This window comes from Myiozetetes cayanensis, unplaced genomic scaffold (genome assembly GCF_022539395.1).
Source record: "Myiozetetes cayanensis isolate MyiCay16 unplaced genomic scaffold, myiCay2020 scf778, whole genome shotgun sequence".
NCBI classification, from domain to species: Eukaryota; Metazoa; Chordata; class Aves; order Passeriformes; family Tyrannidae; genus Myiozetetes; species Myiozetetes cayanensis.
This window is the reverse complement of record NW_026088051.1, coordinates 10,066-21,332: the sequence shown is the minus strand read 5'-3', so window position 1 is coordinate 21,332 and position 11,267 is coordinate 10,066. Positions and strand designations below refer to the sequence as shown.

At 65.1% G+C, this 11,267-nt stretch overlaps 2 protein-coding genes across 3 annotated transcripts; both read right to left on the bottom strand.

The window, feature by feature from the left end:
• Window positions 1–2,027: 2,027 nt before the first annotated feature.
• NDUFB7 (NADH:ubiquinone oxidoreductase subunit B7) lies at window positions 2,028–6,063 on the bottom strand. 2 transcript variants are annotated; one of them, XM_050339086.1, is made up of 4 exons: window positions 5,842–6,063; window positions 4,583–4,751; window positions 2,221–2,346; window positions 2,028–2,171 (listed from the first exon to the last, which is right to left on the bottom strand). In XM_050339086.1, exons 1-3 carry the CDS (start codon window positions 5,951–5,953, stop codon window positions 2,238–2,240), a joined length of 390 nt encoding a protein of 129 aa, XP_050195043.1. In that variant the 5' UTR covers window positions 5,954–6,063; the 3' UTR covers window positions 2,028–2,171; window positions 2,221–2,237. The 2 variants fall into 2 exon arrangements, with proteins under 2 accessions (XP_050195043.1, XP_050195041.1); XM_050339084.1 differs by having other exon boundaries at window positions 2,028–2,192; window positions 2,242–2,346.
• Window positions 6,064–8,268: 2,205 nt separating this feature from the next.
• TRAPPC5 (trafficking protein particle complex subunit 5) lies at window positions 8,269–10,954 on the bottom strand. The gene is made up of 2 exons (XM_050339083.1): window positions 10,926–10,954; window positions 8,269–9,010 (listed from the first exon to the last, which is right to left on the bottom strand). The coding sequence occupies exon 2, from the start codon at window positions 9,002–9,004 to the stop codon at window positions 8,438–8,440; it is 567 nt and encodes a 188-aa protein (XP_050195040.1). The 5' UTR covers window positions 9,005–9,010; window positions 10,926–10,954; the 3' UTR covers window positions 8,269–8,437.
• Between the last annotated feature and the right edge of the window lie 313 nt (window positions 10,955–11,267).

The following is an 11,267-nucleotide window of genomic DNA, read 5'->3' as shown; positions in this document are numbered from 1 at the left end:
AAGGTGGGGGTGTTGGGGTGGGGCCTGGAGGAGGGGCACCCCTGGGGAGGTGACACCGTCCTGGGGGAGGAGGACACCCTGGGGATGGCTGTGCTGGGGAGAGAGGGCAGCAGCACTGGGAGGGGGAGGGAGCCCTATAGGGACCTGTTCCCCCTCAATGGGTGACCCCCTCAATCGGTGAGCCCCCTCAGTGGTGACCCCCTCCCCAGGTCGGGTCCTGGATTGGCTTCACCATCATGACCCAGTGCCTGCCCGGTGAGGGGGACACTGGGAGGGAGGACATGGGGGGACACTGGGGAAACTGGGAGGACATGGGGGACACTGGGGGGCTGGAGGAAAGGGGCCCTTTTGGGGGATTTGTGATGGGGGTGCACCTTGGTCGGGTGGGGTGGGGACACTCTGGAGTCTCTGGGGTCCTTCCCCATGTCCCCTGTGCCACCCTGGGGTCCCCGTGTGCCCTGTCCCCCCATCGCCCTCCCCTGTCCCACCCCAGGGTCCCCTGTGCCCCCACGTCCCCTGTCCCCCCACATCCCTCCCTGTCCCACCCCAAGGTCCCCTGTCCCTGCCCAGGACTGCCCAAATCCCCCATCCCCCAAGGGGTCCATGTCCTCCTGGGGTCTCCTGTCCCCTTCCCTGTCCCCTGTCCCACCCTGGGGTCCCCTGTCCCACCCCCAGTCCCCCAGATCCCCTGTTCCCATGGGATCCCTGCTCTTCCTATATCCCTGTCCCCTTCCCTGTCCCCCTGTCCCCTCCTGGGTCCCCTGTTGCTCCCATGTCCCCCATCCCACCCCAACTCCTCCCCCTACACCCCCTGGGATGTCCCTCCCGGGGTCCCCCTGTCCCCTCCCCCGTGCCCCCCGGGCGTGCTGTCCCTGCCTGGTGGTGACAGTGGCCCTGGTGGCCCCGGTGGCCCCGCAGTGGCCCTTTTCTCGCTCGTGGGCTTCGTGCAGATGGCGATCTGGGCCCAGGGAAGCATCCGCAGCTACCTCCGGGAATTCCGGGATTATCCCCCCCTGCGCTCCCCCCTCATCCCCTTCCTGCTGTGACAGCCTTGGGGACATCCCAGGGACACCTGGGGACATCCCAGGGACATCCCCAACCTCCGGGAATTCCAGGATTATCCCCCCCTGCGCTCTCCCATCATCCCCTTCCTGCTGTGACAGCCTTGGGGACATCCCAGGGACATCCCCAACCTCCAGGAATTCCGGGATTATCCCCCCCTGCCCTCCCCCCTCGTCCCCTTCCTGCTGTGACACCCTGGGGACACCCCCAGCTCTGGGAATTCCGGGATTATCCGCTCCTCTGATCCCCCATCGTCCCCTTCCTGCTGTGACCTTGGGGACACCCTGGGGACACCCAGGGTGTGCCCCCCCACCCCATGGGGACAGCCCAAGCACACCCCGTCCCCCACTGTCCCCTCCTCACTGTGCCACCTCGGGCAGCCCTTGGGGACACCCTGAACTCTGGGGACACCCTGAGCTGTCCCAGGACAGGGACACGAGCCCGTTGTCACAGCAGGGCGGGGGGATGTGGCCCCCCTGTCCCTTCCCCAGTGACAGTGTCACCCCCAGGGCCCCATCCCCAGTGACACTGTCACACTGTCCCCTCCCCAGTGACAGTGTCACCCCCAGGGCCCCATCCCCAGTGACACTGTCACACTGTCACACCCAGTGTCCCCTCCCCAGTGACAGTGTCACCCCCAGGGCCCCGCCCCCAGTGACACTGTCACACCCAGTGTCCCCTCCCCAGTGACAGTGTCACCCCCAGGGCTGGCCCAGCCTCTGGTGACATCAGTGGCGGTGACAAGGTGGTGTCACACCCCCCATGGGATCTGTCCCCACGTCCCCTGTCCCTGCAGGTGACAATAAATCACTTCCCTCCCCCCACGCGTGGCCTGTCATTGTCCCACCCCAGGGGACACAGAGGGGGGGTCATGTGGGGACAATCCCGCTGTCCCCAGGCCGGGGGTTGTCACTGCATCGTCCCCACGATGTCCCCACGATGTCCCCACGCACAGGGAGGGGCTGTCACGGCATCACTCGGTGATTTTATTGGACAGGGGTGGCCTTGTCACCGTGGCTGGGGGTGGCGGCTGTCACTCAGTGCCACTCAGTGGCCTTGGTGTCACTCGGTGGCCTCGGTGTCACTCGGTGTCACTCACTGTCGGTGGCCTCAGTGTCACTCGGTGTCACCTGGTGTCACTCGGTGTCACTCAGTGGCCTCGGTGTCACCTGGTGTCACTCAGCAGCCTCAGTGGCCTCGGTGGCCTCCTGGCGCTTCCGGAGCCGCTTCTGGCGCTGCCGGAGCCGCCGCTCGCGCTCGAACTCCTTCATGCGCATCACGTAACTGTGGGGACAGCCCTGTCACCTCCCTGTGCGTGTCACCTCCCTGTCACCTCCCCTGTCACTGTCACCCCTGTCACCTCCCAACTCCTTCATGCGCATCACGTAACTGTGGGGACAGCCCTGTCACCTCCCTGGGCGTGTCACCTCCCTGTCACCTCCCCTGTCACTGTCACCCTGTCACTGTCACCCATCACTGTGTCACCACAACTCCTTCATGCGCATCACGTAACTGTGGGGACAGCCCTGTCACCTCCCTGTGCGTGTCACCTCTCCTGTCACTGTCACAACTCCTTCATGCGCATCACGTAACTGTGGGGACAGCCCTGTCACCTCCCTGTGCGTGTCACCTCTCCTGTCACCTTCCCTGTCACCTCCCCTGTCACTGTCACCCCTGTCACCTCCCAACTCCTTCATGCGCATCACGTAACTGTGGGGACAGCCCTGTCACCTCCCTGTGCGTGTCACCTCTCCTGTCACCTTCCCTGTCACCTCCCCTGTCACTGTCACCCCGTCACTGTGCCACCAACCCGTCATTGTCTGTGTCACCACACCTCCTTCATGCACATCACGTAACTGTGGGGACAGCCCTGTCACCTCCCTGTGCGTGTCACCTCCCTGTCACTGTCACCCCTGTCACTGTCACCCTGTCACTGTCACTTCTGTCACTGTCACCTCTGTCACTGTCACCCATCACTGTCTGTGTCACCACACCTCCTTCATGCGCATCACGTAACTGTGGGGACAGCCCTGTCACTTCCCCTGTCACCTCCCCTGTCACCAGCCGTGTCACCACCCCTGTCACCTTGTCACTGTGTCACCACCTGTGTCACTGTCTGTGTCACCACCTGTGTCACCGTCTGTGTCACCGGGTGTCACCACGTCACCTTCACGCCCATCACACAACTGGGACAGGGACACATGCCACCAGTGTCACCGGGTGTGTCACCACGTCACTGCATGTCATCGTGTCACTGTGTCACCACGGGTCACTGTGTGTCACCGTGTCACTCTGTCGCTGTGTCACCTGGGGTCATCGTGTGTCACCGTGTCACTGTCACCGCGTGTCACCACATCGCTGTGTGTCACTGTGTGCCATTGCACCTCACTGCGTGTCACTGCGTGTCACCATCACACGTCACCGCGTGTCACTGTGTCACCGTGTGTCATTGTGTCACCGTGTCACCGTGTGTCACCCCATGTCACCGTGTTACACATCACGAGCTGTGTCACAACGTGTCACCAGCTGTCACCGTGTCCCCATGTCCCCCTATGTCACGGTGTGTCACCATGTCACGGTGTGTCCCCACGTGTCCCCACAGCCACCGTGGGAACAGGGACAGGGAAGGGGGATGGGCACTGCGGTGTCCCCGTGTCCCCAACGGCCTCCCACACCCCCCCGTGTCCCTGTCACCCCCCATGTCCCTGTCACCCCCCACCCTGTCCCTCCTGTCCCCATCCCTCTCCCTGTGTCCTGCCTGTCCCAGTGTCCCCATGTCCCCATGTCCCCCTCCCCACTGTGTGTCCCTGTTCCCCATCGTGTCCCCATCACTGTCATCCCCTGTCCCTGCTGTGTCCCCAACCCCCCTGTCCCTAGCCCTGTGTCCTGCTATCCCCATGTCCCCCCACCAGTGTCCCCATGTCCCCCCAGTCCCAATGTTCCATGTCCCCCCCATGTCCCCTGTCCCCTCACTTGTGCTGGCAGCTGTCCCAGTGTGTCCCCATGTCCCTGTCCCCTGTCCCACACTCACTCCTCGTGCTGGCAGCTGTCCCAGTGTGTCCCCCATGTCCCTGTCCCCTGTCCCCACACTCACTCCTCGTGCTGGCAGCTGTCCCAGTGTGTCCCCCATGTCCCTGTCCCCTGTCCCTGTCCCCATGTCCCTGTCCCCCACTCACTCCTCGTGCTGGCAGCTGTCCCAGTGTGTCCCCTGTCCCTGTCCCCATGTCCCCTGTCCCTGTCCCTGTCCCTGTCCCCCACTCACTCCTCGTGTTGGCAGCTGTCCCAGTGTCCCCCCATGTCCCTGTCCCCATGTCCCCACACTCACTCCTCATGCTGGCAGCTGTCCCAGTGTGTCCCCCATGTCCCTGTCCCCTGTCCCACACTCACTCCTCGTGCTGGCAGCTGTCCCAGTGTGTCCCCATGTCCCCTGTCCCCACACTCACTCCTCGTGCTGGCAGCTGTCCCAGTGTGTCCCCATGTCCCAGTGTCCCCCTGTCCCTGTCCCCTGTCCCACACTCACTCCTCGTGCTGGCAGCTGTCCCATTGGTGCCTCAGGTGGTGGCAGCCCCAGGGCACGGGGAAGTTGTCGCGGTGGCAGCGCAGGAGCCGCACCAGGTGATGGGCACAGAAATCCCTCTGCTCCAGCGGCACCCGCGCCTCAGCCAGCTGGGACGCCGAGGCCACCATGGCTGTGACAGGGACAGGGACAGTCAGGGACAGGGACAGGGACACCATGGCTGTGACAGACAGGGACAGTCAGGGACAGGGACAGAGACAGGGACACCATGGCTGTGACAGACAGGGACAGTCAGGGACAGGGACACTGTGGATGGGACAGGGACAGACAGGGACACCGTGGTTGTGACAGGGATAGGGACAGTCAGGGACACCATGGCTGGGACAGGGACAGTCAGGGACAGTCAGGGACACCATGGATGGGACAGGGACAATCAGGGACAATCAGGGACAATCAGGGACAGTCAGGGACAGTCAGGGACACTGTGGATGGGACAGGGACAGGACAGTCAGGATCGGGGGCAGGACAGTCAGGGACACCGTGGATGGGACAGGGACAATCAGGGACAGTCAGGGACACCGTGGCTGTGACAGGGACAGGACAGTGAGGGGTGGCCATAGGGGGCTCAGGGGACACACGACAGGGGTGGAGACCGAGGGGGACACGTGTGGGGACACGTCAGTCCCCACAGGCAGCTCTGGGGACACGGCGGGGACACCACGGGGACACCGGCACGGGTGTGGCACCTGAGGGGACACCGACAGGGTGGGGACAGGGGGACACACACGGGGGGTGACGGGGGAAAAGGGGGCTGATGAGGGGGTGACACGAGTGAGGACACGGCGACACACGGGGGGCAGGGGTGGGGACAGGAGAGGAGGCCACAGCGGGGGGCACGGGGACACACTGGGGACAGGGAGCGAACACGGGAGGGGACAGGGAGGGGATACAGAATGGGACACCCACGGGGAGGTCACGGGGGTCACCGCGGGGACACCCCAAGGGCACCGAGCCCGTGTTCCCCCCCATGCCCTTTGTCGCTGCGTGTCCCTCCCTGTCACCACCGTCCCCTCTGTCCCCCTGTCCCCTTCAGTGTCCCCCCTGTCCCTCCTGTGCCCCCTGTCCCCTCAGTGTCCCCCTGTCCCCTCCTGTCCCCCCTGTCCCCTCCAGTGTCCCCCTGTCCCCTCAGTGTCCCCCTGTGTCCCCTCTGTCCCCTCCTGTCCCCCCTGTCCCCTCAGTGTCCCCCGTGTCCCCTCACGGACTGCGGGGCCGGCGCTCGGGCATCCCCATGTCGGGGGGGAAGGTCGGCATCTGCAGCGGGTCCGGCTCCACCTCCGCGTCCCACAGGTAGCGCCGCGTCAGGTGCGCGCCCATGGCGGCGGGAATATCGGGAATATTTAAGGAATATCGGGAATATTTAAGGAATATTGGGAATAAAAGGCCGGGACCGGGACACGGCCCCGGGCAGCGGAAACACCGGAACCGGAAACCGCTGCACACGCCCCCCGCCCGGGCCCGAAAGCGCGGTGCCCCCTGGCGGCGGGGAGGACCGCGGGGAGGACTGGGGGGTTCTGGGGTTTGGGGTCCCCTGACCCCCGGGAACCTTCCGGGAACCGCCTCTGCCAACCTTCCCTCCCGCACCCCAAAACCCTCCCCCGATCCCCCAGATCTTCCCCTCACCCCCAATCAACACCCTCCACCACCCCCGAACTCCTCCCCAACCCCATCCCACCCCCGGACCCTCCTTGAGAGCCCCCAAATCCCGCTGGGACCACCCCAGACCCCTCCCCTGCACCCCAAAATCCTCCCCTGAGCCCCCAAATCTTCCCCTCATCCCCAAACTTCCTCCCCAACCCCATCCCACCCCCGGACCCTCCTTGAGAACCCACAAATCCCTGCTGGGACTCCCCCAGGACCCCTCCCCGCACCCCAAAAATCCTCCCCTGATCCCCCAAATCTTCCCCTCACCCCCAACCAACGTCCCCCCACCCCCAAACTCCTCCCCAACCCCATCCCACCCCCAGACCCCTCTTGGGACCCTCCCCCACAAACCCCCTCGCACCCCTAAACCCTCCCCCAACCCCTGGGCCCCCGAAATCCCCCAGGACCCCCTGCACCCCCCCAATGTCCCCACGGCCCCCCTCCCCCTTTGGGGACAGCAGTGGCACCTCGGGGGGGACACGGGGGGGGTGACACCTGTGGCCTCAGGGGGACCCCCCCGGAGTGTCCCCAACGACCCCCCAGTGTCCCCAGGGGGGCACAAGGGCCATCGGGGGGGGGACACCAAGTGTCCCCAACAGAGCCACCCACTGTCCCCAAGGGGAGGGCGATGTCCCCACCCAGGGGGTGGCAGCTGTCCCCAGGGGGGCCCAGCAGGGACAGGGGACACCTTGGGGACCCAAAGCCCCTCCCTGGGATGTCCCCAAATTCCTCCCCCCCCCAAGAAGAGCCAAAGCCACCAGAGGGGACAAGGGACAGTTTATGGTGACAGGAGTGTCCCCAAGGGCCACCAAGGGCAAGGACAGAGCTGGGGGACACAAACCAGCCTGGGGGACACCAGCAGGGCCAGGGGGGACACGAGGGGACCCAGTGACCCCAGGGGACAGCAGGGGACACCAGCAGGGCCGGGGGGGGACACGAGGGGACCCCGGTGACCCCAGGGGACAGCAGGGGACACCAGCAGGGATGAGGGACAGGGCTGAGGGACCCAGACGGGCTCCAGTGTCCCCAAGGGAGGACAGGGGACACTGGGGAGGGACCCAACCAGCTCTGATGTCCCCAAGGGCCATCAGGGGGGAACAAGGGACACAGAGGGGGGGACCTGAACCAGCTCCAATGTCCCCAAGGGCCATCAGGGAAGACAAGGGACAGGGGACAGGAACCTGAAGCAGCTCCAATGTCCCCAAGGGTCATCGGGGGGACAAGGGACGGGGGGAGGGTCCAAGCTGGGTCCCCCCCCCATCCCCACGTCCCTTGTCCCACACAGGGACACGACACAAAGCCACGAGGGGGGTCGGGATGTCCCTCCAGCCCCTCGTCCCCCTCGGTCCTCGTCATACCCAGTGACATCACGCCTGGTGATGTCACACAGATGATGTCACACAGATGACGTCACACCTGGTGACGTCACTCCAGAGCCTCCTGGAGTGCAAGGACACAGCACGAGGCCCTTGAGGGACGTCAGGACACCCCTCAGGGCTCCTGCCAGGGGTGAGGATGTCCCTCAGGCCCAGGGGAGGGTGAGGATGAGGATGACGATGATGACGTTGATGATGATGATGGTGACGATGACGATGATGACGTCCCTCCCGGCCCTTGTCACGGACGAGGCCGTGGCACAAGGCTGGGATGGACGTCAGGACACCCCTCAGGGCCCCTCCAGGCTCTGGTCAGGGCCAATGGTGGCCCTACTGGGCCTTGTCATAGACGGTGATGACGATGATGATGATGACAAATGATGATGATGATGACAATAAGGATGATGATAACAATGACAATAACGTCCCTCCCAACCCTCACCCCACACCGCCCCAGGGCACAGGGGCCTTGTCACAGACAATGATGATGTTGATGACAAAGATAATGTTGATAACGTTGATGATGATGACAACGACGGTGACAACAACAATAACATCCCCCCCTGCCCTCACCCTACCCCACCCACGCCCCCGACCCCCGGGCCACCCCTCAGCGCCCCTCCAGGCTCTTGTCATGGACAATGACAATGTTGATGATGGTGACAATAACGATGACAATGACACCCCCCGGCCCCTCAGCGCCCCTCCAGGCTCTTGTCATGGACGATGACGATGATGACGTTGATGACAATAACGATGACAATGACATCCCCCCGGCCCCTCAGCGCCCCTCCAGGCTCTTGTCGCGGGCGATGACGGCCTCGTCGAACTTGATCATGAGGGTGGTGCCCTTGTGCCAGTGGGCGCTGACGCGGGCGGGGAAGCCGCTGGCGCCCAGCACGGCCTCGAGCAGCCCCGCGGCGAAGGCGGCGCAGTTGAGCGAGCTGTTCTCGCGCGGCACCGACACGAACGTGTTCACCAGCGGCTCCCGCTCGATCACGTAGAAGGTCCTGTCGTCGTCGTTGGCCTGCTCCAGCTTGTCGGCCTCGCGGCCGAACAGCGCCCGCCACAGCGGCCCCTTCACGAACAGCAGCACCCCCAGCACCTTCGTCTCGCGCCGCCCCGGCCGCTCCCGCGCCACCAGCGCGTCCAGCGCCCGCAGCCCCACGTGGTGGCCCAGCCGGGCCAGCCGGGCCTGCAGCTCGGCCACCGAGGCCACGCGGCGCTGGCAGTACTGAACCAGCTCCGAGAAGAGCAGCGCGAAGGCCGCCAGCGACAGCTCCGAGCGCGGCCGGCCCAGCGCCCGCTCCAGAACGGGGGACTTGCCGCGGGTGAAACGGGAGTCCATCCTGCCCTGGGAGGGAGAAAAATGGGAAAAATGGGGTTAGGGGGGTCTGGAAGGGTCAAGGGGGGTCACAGGGAGGTCACAGAGGGGGTCACGGGGGGGTCACAGGGACAGCTCCGAGCACGGCCGGCCCAGAGCCCGCTCCAGAACGGGGGACTTGCCGCGGGTGAAACGGGCGTCCATCCTGCCTGGCGGGAGAAAAATGGGAAAAATGGGGTTAGGGGGGTCTGGAAGGGTCAGGGGGGTCACAAGAGGGTCACAAGAGGGTCACAGGGACAGCTCCGAGCGCAGCCAGCCCAGCGCCCGCTCCAGAACAGGGGACTTGTCGCGGGTGAAACGGGAGTCCATCCTGCCTGGGGGGAGAAAATGGGGTTAGGGGGTCTGGAAGGGTCAGGGGGGTCTGGAAGGGTTAGGGGGGGTCACTGGGAGGTCACAGGGGGGTCACAGGGACAGCCGGCCCAGTGCCCGCTCCAGCACCGGGGACTTGCCATGGGTGAAATGGGCGTCCATCCTGCCTGGGGGAGGGAAATGGGAAAAAATGGGGTTTAGGGGGGTCTGGCAGGGTTAGTGTGGGGTCACAGGGAGATCTGGCAGGGTCAGGGGGGTCACAGGGGGGTCACAATGACAGCTCCGAGCGTGGACAGCCCAGCACCCGCTCCAGCATCAGGGATTCCCCCAGCGGTGAAATGGGTGTCCATCCTGCTCTGGGGGTGTAAAATGGGGGTTAGGGGGGTCTGGAAGGGTCAGGGGGGTCACAGGGTCAGCAGGGGGTCTGGCAGGGCCAGGGGGTCACAGGGGTCAGCAGGAGTCACAGGAGTGTCACAGGGGGTCACAGGGGGGTCACAGGGACAGCTCCGAGCGCGGCCGGCCCAGCACCCGCTCCTTTCACCCCAGGGGTGAAACGGGTGCTCATCCTGTCCTGGGTGGGGGAAATGGGGGTCAGGGGGTCTGGCAGGGCTAGGGGGTCTGGCAGGGTCAGGGGTCTGGCAGGGTCAGGGGGTCACAGGGGGTTACAGGGGGTTATAGAGAGGGTTACAGGGAGGATTATAAGGGGGTTACAGGAGGGGGTTACAGGAGGGTTACAGGGAGGGTTACAGGGAGGGTTATAGGGGGTCACAGGGGGTTATGGGGGTTACAGGGTGGGCTATGGGGGTTACAGGGAGGGTTACAGGAGGGTTACAGGGGTTTACAGGGGGTTACAGGGGGTTACAGGGGGTTACAGGGGGTTACGGGGGTTACAGGAGGTTATAGGGGTTACAGGGGGTTATAGGGGTGTTACAGGAGGGGTTACAGGGGGTTATAGGAGGGTTACAGGGGGTTATAGGGGGTTACAGGGGGTTACAGGAGGGTTACAGGAGGGTTACAGGGGGTTACAGGGGTTACAGGGGGTTACAGGAGGGTTACAGGGGCTATAGGGGTTACAGGGGGTTACAGGGGGTTATAGGAGGGTTATGGGGGTTACAGGGAGGGTTATAGGTGGGTTACAGGGGTTACAGGGAGTTATAGGGGGTTACAGAGGGGTTACAGGGGGGTTACAGGGGGTTACAGGGGGTTACAGGGGTTATAGGGGGTTACAGGGGGTTACAGGGGGTTATAGGGGGTTATAGGGGGGTTACAGGGGCTTACAGGGAGGGATACAGGGAGAGACTGGGGGGGCCCTGAGGGGGATGGGCACCCCCGGGGAGCTGGGGATGAGAGGAGCGGGAGGGGCTGGAGCGGCCTGGGGGTCCTGAGGGGGTCGCAGCAGCATTTGGGGAGAGGGGGAAGGGGGCGGCACTCGCCCATGGCGGGAGGAGGGGAGAAGGGGGAAGGACACGACGATCCCACCGGGCTGGGGGTGCCTGTAGAGGGAGGGAGAGGGGAGGGATCTGACCATGCCCAACCCCCCGAGACCCCCAAAACCCCCCAAACCCCCCGGACGGACCTGCCCCCGCTCCCGCGTCGTGAAGCGGCCGTAAAGCGAAGGGGGCGGGGCCTGTGCGGGAGGCGGGGCTTGCCCTGGAGGCCACGCCCACCCCGACCACGCCCTCCCTGTGGCCACGCCCCCCAGAGGACACGGGGGACACGGGGGACATCTGGTGACACGAGAGGGGGAGGGGTGTCCATGCCCCCCGCGCCTCTCCCCCTCGGAACACCTGGGCCGCCATCTGGGGTGGGGGAGGGGCGGGGCCTGATCCCCAATGACGTCATCACGGGGCAAGGGGGGGTCCGGGGGTCCAGGTGACCCTCCCGCCCCCGCAGAGTGAGGGGGACACGGGGGGGCACC

Excerpts from the sequence above, each read along its gene's own strand:
- TRAPPC5 (XM_050339083.1), bottom strand. The coding sequence starts at position 9,004 with ATGGACTCCCGTTTCACCCGCGGCAAGTCCCCCGTTCTGGAGCGGGCG.
- NDUFB7 (XM_050339086.1), bottom strand. The coding sequence starts at position 5,953 with ATGGGCGCGCACCTGACGCGGCGCTACCTGTGGGACGCGGAGGTGGAG. Across the intron at positions 4,752-5,841 it reads GCCCGAGCGCCGGCCCCGCA|CCATGGTGGCCTCGGCGTCC; the intron begins GTCCGTGAGGGG and ends TCCCTGTCACAG. Across the intron at positions 2,347-4,582 it reads GACAGCTGCCAGCACGAGGA|TTACGTGATGCGCATGAAGG; the intron begins GTGAGTGTGGGA and ends CTGTCCCCACAG.